This window comes from Perognathus longimembris, chromosome 19 (genome assembly GCF_023159225.1).
Source record: "Perognathus longimembris pacificus isolate PPM17 chromosome 19, ASM2315922v1, whole genome shotgun sequence".
Classification (NCBI taxonomy): domain Eukaryota; kingdom Metazoa; phylum Chordata; class Mammalia; order Rodentia; family Heteromyidae; genus Perognathus; species Perognathus longimembris.
In genome coordinates, this window is record NC_063179.1 from 4,514,706 (window position 1) to 4,534,210 (window position 19,505).

General features: G+C 41.3%; 2 protein-coding genes across 3 annotated transcripts in view; both read right to left on the reverse strand.

Moving 5' to 3' along the window:
- The window catches only part of Sema5a (semaphorin 5A), a 371,169-nt gene that overhangs the window by 206,749 nt on the left and 144,915 nt on the right, over nucleotides 1–19,505 (reverse strand). For both annotated transcript variants that reach the window (XM_048368447.1, XM_048368446.1), the window contains exon 3: nucleotides 12,489–12,686. In XM_048368447.1, the coding sequence (XP_048224404.1) occupies nucleotides 12,489–12,612 (124 nt within the window). In that variant the 5' untranslated portion in view covers nucleotides 12,613–12,686. The remainder of the gene's footprint in view (nucleotides 1–12,488; nucleotides 12,687–19,505) is intronic.
- Nucleotides 2,159–2,997, reverse strand: LOC125367752 (nuclear transport factor 2-like). Its single transcript, XM_048368448.1, has one exon. The coding sequence runs from the start codon at nucleotides 2,929–2,931 to the stop codon at nucleotides 2,548–2,550; it is 384 nt and encodes a 127-aa protein (XP_048224405.1). The 5' UTR covers nucleotides 2,932–2,997; the 3' UTR covers nucleotides 2,159–2,547.

Genomic DNA, 19,505 nt, shown 5'->3' on the forward strand with positions numbered 1-19,505 from the left:
GACAATGAAGAATTATTCCTCCTTAGGCCAGATACCACTGACTCAGGCCTGTCTGTACCCCTCACTACTCAGGAGGCTAAGATCTGATGACCAAGGTTTGAAGGCAGATCAGGAAGGAAAGTCTGTGAGACTCTAAACTCCAATGTCGCACCAAAAGTCCAGAAATGGAACTGTAGCTCAAGTGGTAGAACACCAACATCAAGTGAAAAAGCTAAGCAAGAGTGTGAGACTCCAATACTGGTACAAAAAAGTAAATAAATAAAATAGTAAAGCATAACTCCTTGTAAAGTAAAATATAACTTCCTGCACTTCTTCATGCAACAAACACCAAGGAAGGTTTGGGAAAATGAAAATATTTATGTATCAGTTAAACTTGAGAATATTCTATAACATTGTTCAAGATGCATTTTGCTCATAAACTGACACATTGAATTGAAACCCCTTTGAACAACTACTCAAAGATAATTTTTTTGGTTTGTTTTTGTTTTTGTTTTTTTGCCAGTCCTGGGCCTTGGACTCAGGGCCTGAGCACTGTCCCTGGCTTCTTTTTGCTCAAGGCTAGCACTCTGCCACTTGAGCCACAGCGCCACTTCTGGCTGTTTTCTATATATGTGGTGCTGGGGAATCGAACCCAGGGCTTCATGTATACAAGGCAAGCACTCTTGCCACTAGGCCGTATCCCCAGCCCAAAGATAATTTTTTTAAAGAAAGGAAAATACACTAAAATTTAGGAAACTCAGGTTTTTGTTGTCCTCTTGATAAGAGAAAAATTTTAAGATTGCCATCTGCGTGAGTTGGCATAATTCTTTTTCTTAAATTTTTATTGTCCAGGTGACATAAAGAGGGGTTATAGTTACATACATAAAAGATAGTGATTACATTCCTTGTCAAAGTTCTTACCCCCCCTTATTTTTCTCCCACTTACCTTCCTCCCCAATCTCCTCCGCAAGTTGGACAATTAATTTACAACATATTGTCTTTTTGTTGTTTTTTTTTTACAAACACCTCTTTATTGCAGACATTTCAGGCACAGGTACATGGTACATGTTAGAAGCTGTAGTTCAGATTTTATATAGGGTGGCTTCAGAGGCAGCAAGCATCTACCTCTTCCCCATCCCCGCTACCCAAATACAGAAGATCAGTACCACTGAAACCTCCAGACTAGAATGTTCTTCAAATAGCTCAGTGTTCAGGTAACCTATGAGGTCTGAGTAAATCTTACCCTCACCCCATAGTGAGGGAGAGGGTGACTATCCCAGTACAGGTGAGCCAGGGTGCCTGCCCTCCTCAATCCTAAGACCCTTAACAGTTTTAACCCAAATCCTGGGTTAGGTTCTAACATTTGGTTGCTATTTTTCCACTAGTTTTACAACCATTCAGAGGCTCAGTTATGAGGAGCTAGATTTGTACTGGGCAAAGCCTCTGTCTTTAAAACTGAGGAACAGAAACTGCCCTAATAGTTAGGGTGATTTGTGACTTAAGATAGTGGTGTGGGGGTGTATGTGTCGAATAGGGATTAGAAGAAAATAACCTGGAAATGCCCTACAGAGGTCTGAGAACTCCTATAAAATGAATCCCTCTGGCTCAGTGACTCCTTCCATAGCTCAGAATCTACACTCTAACCCAACAGGGCCTGGCTATGGGTAAAGACATCCTAAGCAGATGGATCTAAACTATCCTCTGCTTGACATGGGGTGCGGAGCACCCTGAATGATTCTGACCCTTTGGGGATGGAGCAGATTCCTCCATCATGCTAACAGCCTAGGCCAGAGAGCCTGACCTGGTGGGCCAAGTTTACCAAGGCTTCTCCAGCTCTTATAGGACATAGGGTTATTTTTCCAGCTACAGAGCCCCAAGTCTGCCCAAAGCAGACCACAAGGGGTGTCAGAACTAACTGCAGAGAGTTTTCAGTACAAGAGTCAGGCCAACATGAGCTCTCCCTCTGGTTTCCCAAGATCAGGTGGGCTGGGGAGAACCTTGCACCCTCTCAGGCTTGAGGGAAGCTAGCTGGGACCGCTGCTTCAGAAATGCAGCAGGTATTGCTGAATTTTGAGGCAGAGGTGGGAGGGTAAGACATGAGAATGACAATGAGGGCAGGGTAGTTATTGATGCCCAGCCAATTACTAAACTAATTAAAACAATTTAAACTGTTAAGAAGATTTTTGTGGTTTTATTGTATCATGAGGCATTTGAAACATCTGAACAAATCAATATCTGGGCGGTGAGGCAGCTGCTTTCTTCTTCACTTCTTTGGGTTACTAGAGCATCTTGTCAGTAGATTAAAAAAAAAAAAAAAGACAACCTGTTTTATTACTTAAGTCTTTCCAAGGCATGCGCTGGTACAACACAAACTTCTCCTGTCAGATGCAACTAATCTAACATCCAAACATCATGCACAACACCTTGGTGGGGGCAGAGCACTGCACCTACTCCCACCTCAGCCTTGCTCATTTGTGTATGATATTTGGAGCATCTGGAGGAGTGTGATCGTATCGGAAAAAGGAGGGAGGAGGAAACAGCGTGAATAAGTAAGTGGTCAGGAGGAGGTCAGCCAAAGTTGTGCAGGGCAAGCCTGAACATGTCATTGGTGCAAACCCAAGCATCATCGATGTTCTTTAATAGAAACATCTGGTGGAACCCCATGATGGGGTCTTCATCAGCCTTGAGCTGGCCCACAACCATGCTGATGATACAGCTATCTGGTGTGGGCTGATGGTCCTGTGCGGTGACACTGTGCTGGATTTTCTGGAACGGAAGGCTAGACAACTTCTCCACAATGGCAGCTTTTCCCTGGAACTGCTGTCCTTCCCACGTAAGGCATGATGCATCAATATAAATTGCTCCTAGTTGGGTTCTGTCATTATCAAATAACTGGTAGTAATGTTGAACGAAGCTGGATCCAATCTGCTCCCAAACTGGCTTGTCTCCCATCCTGGAGCGTCACCCAGCCTCGCTGAGACCCGAGGGGCTGGCACGATGGCGGCAGCGGCGGCGGCAACCCAGCGTAGTCTGCCCATACTGTCTTGTAAGTATTGCTGTTGCATTGGTTTGCCTTTTACTCTTTGTCTGACCAATTTGATGTTCCCCTTCCCCTTCCTAATTTACACAAACATATATACAATACTCAGGGTACCAAATCAAATACAGTGACAACCAACGCTAAACCATGAGGAAGTGAAAGAAATACTTTCACATAATACCTTAAAAAGAAAAACAACAATGATAAACTACTTGTTTCTATGTTTTAGAGTTCATTTCTCTTAGCATCATCTTATGTGCTATTGAGCTATTGTGATCATCTGTTAGAACTATACTAATATACTAATTATTACTAATGAGGGAAACCATAAGAGTCTATGTTTCTTTGTGTCTGGCTCACTTCACTTGGTATGATTTTTTTCCAAGTCTTTCCAGTTCCTTACGAATGGGGCAATGTCATTCTTTCTTATAGAGGCATAGAATTCTATTGTGTATATGCACCACAATTTCTCGATCCATTCCTCTACTGAGAGGCATCTGGGTTGGTTTCATATTTTAACTGTGGTAAACAGTGCTGCAATGAACATGGTTGTGATGGTAAGTTTAGTATGATTCTTGCTTGTGATCCTTTGGGTAAATGCCCAAAAGTGGGGTTGATGATCATAGGGGGGCTCTATATTTAGCCTTCTGCTGAACCTTCATGCTTTCTTTCCAGAGTGGTTGAACAAGTTTGCATTCCCATCACAGTGTAGTAGGTTCCCTTTTGGCCACATCCTCTCCAGCATCAGTTGTTATTAGTTTTCTTGATAATGGCAATTCTTGCTGGTGTGAGGTGAAATCTAAATGTTGTTTTTCTTTGCACTTATTTTATGGCCGGATATGTTGAGCACTTCTTCATGTGCCTCTTGGCCATTTTCATTTCCTCTTCAGAGAAGTCTTTCTTTAAGCCCACTTACTAGTAGGGGCAGTTGTCTCTTTGAAAATTTGTTTTGGGGGAACTTACTTCATTGATTTCTAAGTGTGTTTTAGATATGAGGCCCTTGTCTGTTATGTGGCCAGTGAAGATCTTCTCCCAGTCTGTGGGCTTTCTATTTATCTTGCAATCTATGTCCTTTGCTGTGCAGAAGCTCTGCAGTTTCATGCAATCCCATTTGTCCAGCCTTTCTTTGAATTGTTGTGTTTCTGGGCTTTTATTAAGAAAGTTTCAACCTGTGCCAAGGAGCCCTAGTATTTTTTCCTATTCCTTCCGGCAATGTTTTCAGGGTATCTGCTTTTACCTGGAGGGCTTTGATCCATTTGGAATTGATTTTGGTTCAGGGTGCTATATAAGGATGTAGCTTTAGTTTTTCATAGGTGTTTAAACAATTTGTTGAAGAAGCCGTCTTTCTTCCATCCTATTTTTAGCTCTCTTGTCAAAGATTGGGTGGCCATAAGTCTTCGGGTTAATTTCTGGGTCTTCAGTTCTGTTTGATTGGTCCTCAGGCCTCTTCTTGTGCCAATACCAACCTGTTTTTATTATTATAGCTTTGTAACCGAGTTTGAAGTTTGGTATTGATAGTCCTCCAGCACAGTTCTTCCTGCTTAGGATTGTTTTTATTCAGGGTCTTTTCTTGGTTCCATGTGAATTTTTAGATTGCTTCCTCTATTTCATTAAAAAATGATGCTGGGATATTGATGGTATTGCATTGAACTTGTATATAGCTTTTGGCAATATTGTCATTTTCACCATGTTAATCCTCCCAATGCAGGACCATAGGAGATTTTTTTACTTCCTTAGTTCTTCTTTAATTTCCTTTATCAGGTTTTTAAGGTTTTCATCACAGAGGTCTTTCACCTCTTTGGTTATTCTGAGGTAGTTTTTTTGAGGCTATTGCAAAAGGAGTTGCTTTTCTGATTTCAGCCTCGCTCTTCACATTGTTGGCATACAGAAAAGTCACGGATTTTTGAGAATTAACTTTATATCCTGCTACTTAGTTGGCATAATTCTTAGACTTCAAATGTAACCCTGATTGTAAAGAATTTATCATCTGAATAAGAACTGCTTAACTAAAATTTCATTTACCCTACATTTAGTCACCAACTCTTCTTTCATACATGAAATCAGAGGAAAGATTTTAACTACAACTATCATGGGAAGATGAATTGTCCATTTTATACTTTGAAAATCAACAATGTAAGATTTAAAACTACAATACTGGGCTAGGAATGTGGGTTAGTGGTAGAGTGCTTGCTTAGCCTTCATGAAGCCCTAGGTTCAATTCATCAGTACTGAATAAACAGAAAAGACTGGAAGTGTCACTGTGGCTCAAGTGGTAGAGCAGTAGCCTTTAGAACAGAGAGGCTCAGAGACAGAGCCAAGGCCCTGAATTCAAACCACAGGAACAGAAAAAAACAAACCCTACAATAGTATAATAAAGTCAAATAAAACAATTTTAAATCAAAATTAGGACAGCATTTTTATACACTCTTATTTCCAGTTTTAGTTGGATCACATTTTACCACCTCAATCATAAAGCAATGTATTTGAAATGTGTAAATAATACAGCTTTCTTTTCTTCTTTGGTATCTCTTATTCTAATTCTTTCTTTTCGTTTTCTCTTTTAAGCAGATGTACAAAAGGTTCCAATCCAACAAGTCAAATTATGAGTACAATGCATTTTGATCACTGTTACCCCTTCCATTGTTCTCCTCCATCTTTCCCAAGCCATCCATACCTACAAGTTACATAATTATATTTTTACATATGGTCAGTGTATATAATGACTGTATTTGTCTACCTTTTCTCTCTCTATTAATCTACACTTTCTCTTGCTTTGTGCATTCCCTGCCACATTATGTTTCAGATTCCTGGTAAAAATAAATATATATTTTTTCTTTTTGGAAAAAAATAGTTGAAACTGTATTTGAAGATTAAGTATAAATAAATGTTCAAACTTATCAATTATTTTACTGGCAGAAAAATTGTGAAAATTGTAAATATCATGAAATCTATAATTTTCAAAACTTAAGTCATATTAATTAGATCCCAATCATTGCTTATAAATATGTACAGTAGAGATCCAACTTTGAGCAAACACCAATAAAAACATACAAGCACAATCCAGGCACTAGAGAGCTAATTCATTCAGTGAACAAGATTCTTACAGGGTGTGTTTCCTTCCACTCCCACTATGCACTGCTGAAGATGAAGTGTGCATGCATCTATGTGTTGGAAAGCTCTGTTTTTAATATTCTCCTTCTCCAAATATGAAATTAGAAATACACATTCCTAAATGCATTTTATAATGTAAAAACAGGCAATGAGCTTAAGCCTTAGTTGCTTCACTTGCAAATAGGTTTGTGCATTTTGCCTTTGTGACTTCAATATTGTATCATATCAAACTTTCAGCAGTATGCATGAGAGAAGAAGACAAATTATTTATAGAACAGAGGACTCTTTAAGGATCCATAGCCACATTCTCTACCCAAGTAAACTCTAGGAGGATCACATGGTTATGGAACTCTCAATTTCCTCAGAGGAAAAAAAAAATCCTTCATCTAAAACAACTGTCTATATGGTGTATGTGTGTGTATATGTGTGTGTGTCTCTCATACACACACATATACACACACACGAAGTAAGGTGCTTGAATATTCAATTCTCCTGCTTCATACTCTACATTATCTGAGACTATAAATATGTAGCACCATTCCCAGTTATGCTGAACTCTTTCAATTAAAGATTAGAATCCACTTCGTACAATCATATTTGAGTTTTTTTAACTTTCCTAATTCTACCTCAGCGATGGTAAGAAACAGTCATGCAATCACACATTTGTATGATTTCTTAAAACAAGTCTGAAACCAGAGGAACAGGAAAAAAAAATGCTAGACGCAATTTCACCCAGTGTGCATACAGTCTAAGACCCTGGCATCTCTGAAATCTTATAGGATCTCTAAACATAGGTCAAGAATCCCCTTTCTTGAAGCAAAAGCCTTAGATCCTAAAGAAGAAGCAGAACCCTGCACTGCACATAGAGCCTTGGGACAAACATGAATGCTAGAAACGCACATAAAGGAATGAGACACTTGGGGAGGGGGTCCTGGGACACAGAGCCATGGAGCAAACATGCGTTCAGGAGACACACAGGAGGCACACATAGAGCCTGGTGTACAAATGACACCCTTGGCACTTCCAGCGTCTTTACTCCTGTTTTCTAACAAGGTAGTTTCCCCACCCACCCTGGGCAACTGAGCTTGTTCCAATTCTATTTTCTTCAGCACCAAGGGGAGAAGTCCTAGCAGGGGAAGTAGCAGCAGGCCACGCGAAGCCAGTGGGCAAGGTGCATGGATGGATCCGGAGAAGATGATGGGAGCCAGGGCAATGGGCAGGAGTGGCAGTTACCAGGGCAGTGGGAAAGCCAAAGAGGACCGAGGCTCCTGAGAGCTGACCCCCCAAAAAACCAAAACCCAATGGACAGTTACAAACCACACCGGACATTTTCCCTGTCAGCAGTTAACAAAGCAATACTTCTAACATCTGCAGAAACAGAATGTAATATAATAATTACATGATTTGGAAGAAAAACATAAGGTCAATGAAAAACAGTTATTCGTGGTTATAGCATAAGAATAAGATCTCTTCGATCACACGCGTCAATGAAAGCCGCCACGCGAACGTGAGAGTCTTAGTGAGGGGCAGTCGGGCTAAGTGTAACCCCCCAGTGCTGCTCCAAGGGCAGCCCACTCAGGAAAAGGCATGTCCACTCCCTCGGTGCCCTTCTCCAAGGACGGTGGGGGGGCCAGATACTGATGCTTTTCTACCAAGATTCCTCATAAATCATGGTACCTGGGGCAAAGCCTCTTGGAGATCGACAGCCTAATCAGAAACAGTGTGTGAGAGCTGCTTAAAACCCATAGCTGGTTGGGCAGTGTGCACCGGCCGTGTCAGCTACAGAAGGAGATGAACAGGAAGATGGTGGAGGCCCCAGCACATGCGCAGGCTGGCCCTGGATGGGGTTTCCATCGGGGTTCTGTTCCTCACACAGCCACATGCCCCACTCTTTGAGGTGCACTGTCCCTGCTTAGGCAGCTCGCCTTTATGAGCTTCCCACCAACAAATCACTTTTTACTACTTTACAAAGTGACAAACACTAGAGTCCACACCACGCCGCCGATAGATTCTAAAATATCTCTCGGGTCTATACATAAGAAGACTCTAGAAACACACCAACGAGTTAAAAGAACAATACAAGTCTCAGGGACCTGGATGTAAAAATCAATTGGGCCCTGCCGGATTCTGCAGAACAGAGTAATCCTGGGCATTAGTACTAAATGTTTCCAGTGAAGACACTGCAGAAAGGCGTCAGAATTAGTCATGATTATACGGTTCCAAGGCAAAGGAGGCTTTAGGGTGACATGAGAGCCCCCAGAGGTCTTTCTCAGAGCAAAATGGGAAATTACTCTCCACAAACCAATTCCATTCACTAGAGCACCATCTCTAAATAGCCAGCACACTGGGTAAACTTTAATCAATAAGCAAACAAAAGCAGAACATGGCACTATCACCAGCAGTAGATATTAAACATTTAAAACCAATTTCACAGGTGGTTCGGAGGCTCTAAAGCATGCTGAGAAGCACGCGGCATGAGGGGTGATACCTTTCCCCTACTTATTGGAGCAGACATTTAGGCAAATGACAAGGGCATCCGTGTGAGTGCGTGTCAGTAATGGGTCAGGGTGTTTTAGCAGCTGCTGCACAATCAAGGCTAAATACTCCAGAGCATGCAGTCAAGAAAGCAAGGCTGCAAACACAGCAAGCTGTTACAGTGTGTTACGCAAAGAACTCTACACAGAAGGAGCCCATGGAGGCAAATATTTTACAAATCTGGGGAGGGGAGGGTGGAGATTCTGCCAGCATTCTCTGCATAGCCGGGTAAGGTGAAGCGAGACATTGACAAAATGTGCCTGGTGCACATTGCAGATCAGCTTTCTGTGCAGAATGCCTGCAATGTATGATCCTAAATCACAACACTTTAAAGGCACAGGGTCCTTGAAAGTGGAGATGATACAATTCCTTCATTTCTTCCCCTTGGTGCTTCAGGATATATGTGCAAACTTCGGAGTCCTGCCTTACCAAAAGGTATTTATGTGCCAAACTAGTGGGTCACGTGTCCAGCTGTGACATGATCCACACCCAAGACCCAGAGCACAACCACAAGGAAGAGTGTGTGTGTGCACATGTGCGTGTGCATGCGTGCATGTTATCGGCTATCCTTTCTACAGGGATACTCTTCCTTCCCAGAGCCCCCAGACGCTTGGCATGTGGCCACTTTAACCAAGGTAGAGGATCTCAGGATCTCACACTCCATCTACCACGCACTAAGCGTCATGCATCCTGGTTGTCTGGCCGCCTTCCCTTCCTTCTGGCTCACTGGAGGTGAAGCTAGACCTTTACCTGTTCTCAAGATCCTCCCACAGCCTACAGCCTAATGGTATGACAGCTTGATCAATTCTCTCCCCTCTCTCCTCTCTCCTCTCTCAGCAGGCTTTCCTTAACCTAGTTACTTCCCAACACTATTTAAAGGTGATTCAATAATGACCTTTTTAAACTCCTCAGATCCTTGTCTAATAGTCCTCTTCTTTTACATCTAGTTTACCAGCCCACTTCTATCATCCCTCGTCCCTGCTCTTCCCTGTATCTATGCTGAGAAATTCCGTGTTACAGGGTGAACTGTGGCCAAAAAAAGACATACAGAAGATATAAGCATAGGCCAATCTGTGTGTGGCACTGCTTGGAAATAGGGCCCTTTGAGATGAGGTCATATTGAATTGTGGCTGGTGTTAACTGTAACAGGTAACCTTATAAGAGAAGAGAAGAAAAAGCAAAAAGACACAGACTCAGAATACCAGGAGATCAAGGAAGAGGACACAGGATTATGAACCTACAAACTGAGTGATGCCAAGGCTTGCTGACATCACAAAACACTAGAAAGAAGCAAAGAGGGATTCTGTCTGGGGCCATCAGGTATAGCATGGCCCTTGATTTAGGGCTGCTAGCCTTCAAGACTGTAAGAGGAGACATTTCTGAGCTTTGAGAAAGAGGGTAGAGAAAACTGAGTAAACATAGATTCCTCTGAATATTTTGTTTTATTAATTCCACTTTGAACCTCTAAAGATCAAAAGCATAATGAAACAACTAAAATGAACAGTTTTGGGTTGGTGACACAACCACAAAGAAGGAAAGCCTTTCCTGTGATTTTAAAGCATAATTTGGCTTCATTTCTTCAATAAAACCACATCATATCCTGAGGACCAAAAGTTCATCTTCAAGGATTTTCAATAATCACAAGAAGCTAGGTTGCATGAAGCTGGAAATGATGGAGTATGTACCATGGGATAAATTACAATGACTCGTAATCTGCACAGGGGAGAAAACATAAAATTGGAAAATCTTGAGAGAGAGCCTGGAGTCCTATAGATATGTTGGGAGCTTCAAGTGCACTCACAGTGTATCATTTTTTTTCTTTAATGCGTCCTTAGCAGTGTTCTCTAAAAATACCTTTTCGTAAGACAAATTTCCACACTATAGAAAAATGTGAGGAAAAGAAGTCATTTTTGATCACACATAGTAAATACCTTTTCAAGATTCCCTGAGTGACAGGTACTAGATGATCTTAGAAATCTGCCTTAAATAGGCTTCCCTAGGCTTGAAAGGCCAAAATTCTACCAACTACAAGGGTAAAAGCTACCATGAATCAATATATATCAAATATGTTCCAATCTATGTATTACTGTAATGCTAATTTTCAGAATAACAAAGCAGAAATACAGCATCTTTGAGTCTATTAGAATGATCAGTGGATGACAAATGATGACCAGTTGGGTATAAAAGAGCTGATCTACTAGTCTCGCTCTAAAATCAGGCAGTGGTAGAGGAAGTGGTTATTCTGCCTTATGCAATGAGTTGCATTTTTAAGACGACAGCCAAGTGATTGACAACAGAAAGTTAGCTTATACCAAAGCATTGCATTAGATGAAGAAAAAAATAATAAACTCAAAAAGTTCTGTTTTATGCCATAAATGAATAGGCAAATTCAGACAGTGATCATGAATACCCCTTACTTCCCAAGTGAACACTCCGTGCTTGCTGATGAGACTACATAGCATGACCATGACACTGGCAAGAGAGAACAAGTCAAGTCTGAGTCGAACCAGAGCTCTGCATACCACTGCTGATTCAGAGGTATCTTGGGCAGAGTTACGTGACAGAGCCCCTGCCATAGCAGAATGCATTATTTTACTTTAGAGTAAAATAATTCTGTTTCTTTGACAATTATTTTACAAAGCAAGCAAAAAGTAAAAATAAAAAGAGAGGCAAAAAAGACGTCAACCCTTTGCAATGTAAGGACTCTGTACAATCGGTCATTTTACTCATCCTGTTAAGTAAAGACTATATGTCTTCCTAAGACCAACAGGAATCTCTCTATACTCACTAAATGTCTAATGCTTTTATGTACTCACTTGTGGAGGGGGAATTTTCTTTACTTGTTGTTATATTGGTATCGTAAAGTCTTTGCCACCGGGAGGAGAGCTGAATGTAAACCATTACATTGTAAGATTTCCAAGGAAGAACTCAAATAGTGCAATTCCTTAGAAAAGCTCAAAGGGGTGATATTAATCAAGATGCACTGTATTCATAAACTAGTTAATAAATGGCAACTCCTCTGTACAACTACAGGGAGGGAGGGAGGGAGGGAGGGAGGGAGGGAGGGAGGGAGGGAGGGAGGGAGGGAGGGAGGGAGGGAGGGAGGGATGACTTTCTACATTTGCTTCAACATAATTTGATAGTGTCAAATGAAATGTAAGTAGAGATTCAAGGAAAAGGAAAGATGGGCTTTAAATTAATTAGTGTAGAGTTTGGTGTGCCTTAACCTATTCTTATTTTTGTATATATTTAAATTTGGGATGTTTTTAAAAGTAATAAAATACAAAGATCCTTTATTTTGGCCAGTCCTGGGCTTTGGACTCAGGGCCTGAGCACTGTCCCTGGCTTCTTCCCGCTCAAGGCTAGCACTCTGCCACCTGAGCCACAGCGCCCCTTCTGGCCGTTTTCCATATATGTGGTGCTGGGGAATCGAACCGAGAGCTTCATGTGCAGGAGGCAAGCACTCTTGCCACTAGGCCATATTCCCAGCCACAAAGATCCTTTTTGACTGCATAAAATACAATGTCTGATTAGGCTGATAAAGAATAAGGCCCTTGAGGGCAGAGAAATATACTAATTTATTTTCATCCTAAAGTACTCAGAGTCACGGGTATAATGACCATACAAATTTTGATGAGTGCAGGAATAATTGAGTAAATGGGTAAAGAAATTAGTTATAACGGGGTGTAAAGAGACAAAAGAGGAATCTGAATATATGGCGAGACATTGAGGTGAAGGAAAGTACAAAGACTGGTGTGCATCTTATCCAACAGACTTAGTCTTTTGAGACAAGCCTCCCACAGAGAGTGCCCTTGGTCCTTACCTTTGTAGGAGACGATTGGATGCTCAGCTCTCTGGCAGTGGGCCGCATCCTGGGCCTTTGGCTGTACGAGTCTCCACATCCCCAGGCTTGAGAAGAGCCATGTGATGATGCAGGCTCCCCTCATGGTGGACAAGGGGTCTCCGACGATGGGTGCTCCGGCTCTAAGAAGCTCGTCTTCCCCTCATGTGGGAAAAGTACCTAAAACACACAGAGGAACAATCACCATTCCAGTCTTACGGTGGGAGGAGCTTTAGAAAAGTCCCATCATTAACATCCAAGTCGCGCGTGATTTGTAGAGATAAAAGACCATAGAAGGAATGGGCAGCAGAGTTCCTCCCTACTCAGGAGGCTGAGATCTGAGGATTCTGGTTTGAAGCCAGCCAGGACAGGAAAGTCCAACTCTCATCACCAAATGTTGGAAGTGGTACTGTAACTCAAGTGGTAGAGCACTTTTAGGGACAGACCCAAGGCCATGAGTTCACATCCCAGGACCACCAGGGTGTGTGAACCCCTCCCCCCCAAAAAAAAATTCTGTAGAAAACACCAACACAAATAATTTTTTCTAGGTGATGTTCAGATGTGTATGTGCGTGATGCAAACTTGTGCGTACCTTTGCACATGTGCAAAGACTTTTCTGTCCTGAAGTAACTCAAATTGAAGCTCTCCTGAGTCACCATGTTATTTCTAAATAAAGCCAGTTAATAGTTGTGGTCATTGACTAATTTTGCCTTGGAAATCTGTATCACATCCCATAGTCTATGCAAAGTAAGAGCTATATTTGCTAACATTATAAGCATCCAGAAAACTCAAAACCACAAGCATGGTACTTCACCATTAATTTGATTACTATTAGATAGCACTTATAAATTGCCATATTTGACTATTTGGTGTATATATTGTTTACTATTTGGTGTATAAATTGCTTAAAGATGACATAACCTGCAAAATTTCTGGCTAGATACCACATATTAAGCAAATAGAATCTACAATGCATAACTACTGGGTGAAATATAGTTATTCTGTTGGAGCTAGGAGACTGTCAAGATCATTAAAAATTTCAAAGATTAAAGTTTTAAAGGAGGGCAGACTTGTAAAAATAACTATAACCTTACGAAGAAGCCAGAGAGCTGTGGGAGTTGAGGGAGAGTATCCCTGCCATTTAGAGGGAACAGGGAGAGTCTTGTGAAGGAGTTCCTATTTGAGTTTAATATGGAAGGATGAAAAGTATTTGGACAGATGGAGGTTTCTGGAAGGTCATTCCATACCAAGGGGAGAGGATGGGAAGGCAACAGGGAGGGAGGGACAAGAGAAAGGGCAGGTCCTATGTTGGGGAATGTTTTCCTTTATTTGAACCAGAGCCCAGGAAATATGAAGGGGAGCAGAAGAAGAGCTTAGGTAAGAGGTAAAGGAGATAAAGTGTAAGAAGGCAAACTATAATGAAGTGAGAAGTCATTACTTTTAGGTAAGACATTACCACAGTGTATTCATGTTAGAAGAAACATTAATGAGATATTGTTATCATCACAATGCATATAGGAATAAGCAGAAGAGCACAGTTCGCACGATGTGAATTTGAAGCTACTGCAGCTGTTCAGAAAGTAAATAAATGAAGCTGGGACTTCAGATTTTGTCCCTCACAGAGCCAAAGAACAGCCCAGTAAAACATTACGGGTAAAGCAAGTATGCAGAGTTAAGGGCAGCCAGATATTCTCACAGTTTTGCAACCTGAAGGCCACACTAGGTTCCTCCCTTGAGTCAGGGTTGCTCAGTGACTTCTTGGCACAGGAACTGAATACAAGAGAAGTGACAGGCACTTGTTTCCAAGCTCAGCCTCCATGGGTGTGGCAGTGTTCACTCAGTGCCTCTAAAAAACCTTTGGGACACCAGATCTGAAGTCCAACTAATGAGAGTCTGCCTCACTAGAGAGGCCATAGTTAGGTGCTCTGGTGCCCAACACCCACAGCACAGTCCAGCCAAGATAGGAAATATATATGCCTAGTTGAAATCCACTATAGGTTGTCAGGAATCATCACAAAGCCAAAGGACAATCCAGTTTCATTGTGCCAAACTCCAAACCACAAAAACATAAAATGTGACAGTGTAGCCGTTGTAGCAGTATCCTCCTCGTAGATGTTGGAAGCCGACAACAAAGAGACACAAATGGACTCAAGATGATACAAGACACCTGGAGAAGTGTGATGCCATGCAGTTAAATATGATGATGCACATGGTGTTCTGTTTGGATGAGGATGCGATTGGTGAGTCTTGTGTGTGCCAGGTTTCTCTAGGAAACTTCAGAAAATGGTTGAAAATCCAGATGGGTGCTCAGAAAACAAATTTCACAGATAACTTCAAAGAAAGCTTTGAATGTTTGGAATCATAAATATGGTTCATATTCAACTCAAGAAGCACAGGTGAAACAAAATTAAAGGGAGGTGCTTGCCAAAAGGTAGTAATCAAGGCAATGCCCACACAAAGATGAGAGAAAAGGAATCGAGGCAGAAGGAACGGGATCTGTAGTGATGGGCAGGTCCCATTTGGATGGACGATAAAAGTCACACAATTCAAAGAAAGAGGGGGAATCTGCATCCTGATGAGGCAAAGATCACAGGCTTCAGACAACAGATGCTCACTTTTCAACTTGAAGGAAAGAATTACAGAGGAAATGAAGACAAAAATCCATGTAGCAAGTTACCAAGGAAGAAATGGATAGAGGAATCGAGGCACAGAATTTATGTGGACCAAAGAAAATGTAGTGAAATCAGATCTGCATTACAAGACTAAAAACCTGGGACATTTTAGGGTGGCTTGCTATGGTTCGATTGTCCCTCTCAAAATAAAAATGGGGGCGAATCTGGCCAGGGGTAAGAAAAGGGGTGGACTTAGTCAAAGTACACCATATAGAAATATGAAATCATCACAATGAAATTCTCTCCTACTATTAGTGTATACCGATTTAAATTAATTTTTTAAAAAAGAAATGATAAGGGCTGGGGATATCGCCTAGTGGCAAGAGTGCCTGCCTCGGATACACGAGGCCCTAGGTTCGATTCCCCAGCACCACATATACAGAAAACGGCCAGAAGCGGCGCTGTGGCTCAAGTGGCAGAGTGCTAGCCTTGAGCGGGAAGAAGCCAGGGACAGTGCTCAGGCCCTGAGTCCAAGGCCCAGGACTGGCCAAAAAAAAAAAAAAAAAAAAAAAGAAAGAAATGATAAGGGGATAATATTCCCCAGTATATCCAAAAAATAAGAAGGTCTTACAGGCCTACTTTCAACTGGAAACTTCCTTTCCTTACATCAAGCCTCCCCACTCCAATCCCAGCCCTATATATTTGCCTTCAAAATGAAAGGAAGAAAAAATAATAATACTCCAAGTGCTTGAACCACTCTTTCCTTGGGATTTGGAAATTGACAATTACAGAGAAATTGCAGCGAGAAATGGCCTGGTGAATGAAAAGCGCAGCTAAAATGACTGAGTCACGGGTGCCAAGATGAAATGACAGACTTCCCATGTTAGGCTGAGGAAGGAACTTTTCGTCAGGACAGACAACTTTTAGAGGCTCATAGTTTTTAGACTGTAACCTGTTACATTTTTTCCTTAAAATAAAGGTGCTACAAACTGTCATCATGGAAAGGTAACAAGGAAGGACATTCAATCATCATGCGAAGAACTGGCCTTTTCTGAACAGCTACCTTGCACAGCCAACTGCTCTGAACAGCTCTGCTCTAAACAGCTGGTCCTCCATCTTCAGCTCTGTAAATTCCATCTTTCACTAAATCCTATCGCCATGTTAGAGACACTGTGCTTCTAAATCAGGGTGCTAGACCTCAATCTCAAAGTCAATATGGTGACATTTCAACAAGGCAAGTCTTTCTTTCGGGGCTCTTTGATGTATGTCACATAATCTCAGGCCTCTACACATTAGGTGCCAGTAACATTTACTTGCTGTTTGCCAACTAAAAGTGCTTCCAAGCAATGCCAAATTACTGTCATGGAGAACCTCTGATTTATGGGTATCAAAATATCTCTCCCTTTTTAGAAATTAAGCTATCATCACTTGGAAAGCTTATTCAAAATACGTTTATATACATCATCCAAACAAATCTGTACTGAGTCAACTCAGCAAGATTTCAGCAAAAATAAATTCATGTTAATAATAACTATTTGCTACGTGTAAGAACTATATTAAAAATATATCGTCAAAGAAGCAATTACAGTACAAGTTTATCAAGTGCCATTTCTCCACATCTAGGAAATTAAAAATACATTCAAGAAGTTAATATCAATGATGTCTCTAGCATGAACATTTGTTACTGAAGGTCAATTTGGACTACAAAAATCTAACCCTCATATGACATCTACTTCAGTATGCCTGTAGCTTTGATTTCTGTTTCCTGATGTGGGAGGACGGCTCTATAAGCTGGATCTAAATAAGCACAAGTCTGTATATAAGTGTTTGTGCAATAAATAACACTTCCTATTTACACCCACACTGCAATTGAATAGGCTTTGGGGATAGAAAATAACTGTTCTTTTTACAAAATAAAAATGCTGTCAGATTTTTTTAAAGAAATCAAAAGAATAAAAGCTTCTCTAAGAAGCTTTTCTTAGGGAATAGTTTCTAACCAGTTATTAATAAAAAAAATCCCATCATAATCTTAATACACTTCTATTCAGGAGAACTAAGTTCCTTGAGACATATTGCAAAAGTAGACATGATCAGATCTGTTGGCACAATTCAGAAAGACACAAACCCTCCTTCTTCTGTCACCCACCCAGTGGCATTAGGGTTTTGCTGGTGAGAAGACAAAGAAGTCAGGGAGTAAGCTGGCTGATCAAGGTGGCCTTCACAAGGACCCACACCTATGCATACCCAAAACAAGACAGCCCACAGTTCCAAAGGGCTAAACTACTGTGTGTGCACCTCCTATAAGCAGAAGGTGTCTTCTCACATCACAAACATAAGCAGTTCAGTTCTTTAGGAAGAGATGCACAGTGCTTGGAAAACATTTGCGTTTGCATGTCATCTTCTATCTCTTTGTCCTATTCCAGGAAATCAGATGACCTGCTCATGTACAGACTCACCTGTAGATGAAGTGTGCACCCCCAGGGTCAGCATGAATCAATGCAATGATGAATCACCCTATCAGACTCCTGATACACTCCACACCCATCCTGGCACCAAACATGGAACCTGTCACAACCATCGGTAGCTAGCAGGTGAACAACCTCACCTGTATAGAAACCCTTGGGACTCCTCCCAGGCTATCTGACAATGAAGTTGTGGTCTTTCACCAAAAACCCAGCTCTCCTCATTAGATTCCCACTATGCACCCTACAAAACCTTCCTATTGGATCTTCAGGCATAGCTGGTATCCTCATGGGAAGTCCTGGACACTCATATGAATGTGCAATGCTTGGGTACCCAAGCCATCATTCTAAAGGTTCACCCTGGCTTCCACGTCCACACACAGCAAGCTCCCACTCCAGCCCAGAAGGGTAGAGCCTTCCTGAATTCCAGTGTAGCAACTACTGTGCCCAACACTTCCCCACTTTCTCATTAGAGGTTGCCTTGCAGACTAGTATAATCTTTTATGTTTCTAAGCTTTTCATTGGTAAATTTATTTTTATCATTACTAATGACTGAACTCAGGACCTTGCTCTTGCTAGGTAGGTGCTCTACCTCTTAAGCCATGCCCCCAGCCCCCATGTCTGTAAGCTATGTTTCTATTGTAAGTAATGTGTGGAACATGTCATCTAGTGCCAAGATTATGGGCAGTGGCATGTCGAAAGTGACACGTGAATGAATCAGAAATAACCGAGTACAAGTCCTGGATGGCATTTATAAGTGTCCCATCTCTTGGCACTGACCAAGACCACATGCCAGGTGACTGAGTCTCTTGATACACAGGAAACAGGATAGGAGTTAGTGACTCACAGAATTTGCACATGAAAAGAGAGGCCTAGCCATCCAGTCCTTCTTCTCACTTTGTAGGTGAGAGAAAGCTAAGGCTCAGACAGATTAAGTAAAATATTCAAGAGTGCAAGTAAAGGGCAAGCCACACCAAAATAGGCCATATCTCATTGCATTGCACAACATGGCCTCTCTGTCCAGGCTCGCAAAACCACACACTTAAGACCATAAGATTAGATGGTTTGAGTCATGTCTAGGGACATAGTCATGACTCCAGAGTAAATACTCAGGGATGAAAGCACAGATCTAGAAATCAGTGGTGTCTTGGATGCCTTAAATCTAGCCAGCCATATTGAAGGGTGTCACTGGTGGGTAGAGCACTCCAGAGCAGAGGGAAGGATGAAGAGGACAATGGCATTACTCCCCCCAGTCCCTGTGTAGAGTTGTAGAACCAAGGAGAATCTTTGTGTAGGTTATATATGCTTCTTTTTAGTGAATATCATTGGTTAAAAACTTTGATGGATAGGAAACAGAAGTAGGAACAAAGATGTTGAGAAGGAGGGATTCTGAATGGAAGAAAGACAGAAATTGTGTTTTTGACAAGGTTTGAAGAAGTGGTCAAGGAAAGATAAAAGAATCATCCACAGAATCAAGCCATGGCATGGTCAAGGCTAAAAAGAGAGCATCCAATGAGTCCATGTTCTTTCCTGTAGTTATCATATATGCTAGGTTCTGAGGGGGAATGGGATTAAATGAAGAATCAATAAAACAATAATGCTAAAGTAATTCATGGTGTCCACACCTATAGGGTCTTCTAACCTTTTTCAAAAACAATAACTAAGTGTTTTATTCTTGTGGAAATAGACTAAAATGATTTTATTGTATTGAACCAATAAGGGGAATAAGAATATTTCCCAAACACTGCATCTTTAATATGCTCCATACATTTAAAAATATTAAGTCATCTTTCAGTTATTTGAATCCATATACCTTAGCTGTCAAATTTCAGCTGAAAGAAATTTATCCTACATGAGTTAGTGAAATGGTTTTAGGAATGTGTTAAAGAAAACCGTTCACTCTCGAGCAGAGAAACATGGCTGGT

Bases quoted from the DNA above. Each gene is read 5' to 3' on its own strand.
- LOC125367752 (XM_048368448.1), bottom strand. From the start codon at position 2,931: ATGGGAGACAAGCCAGTTTGGGAGCAGATTGGATCCAGCTTCGTTCAA.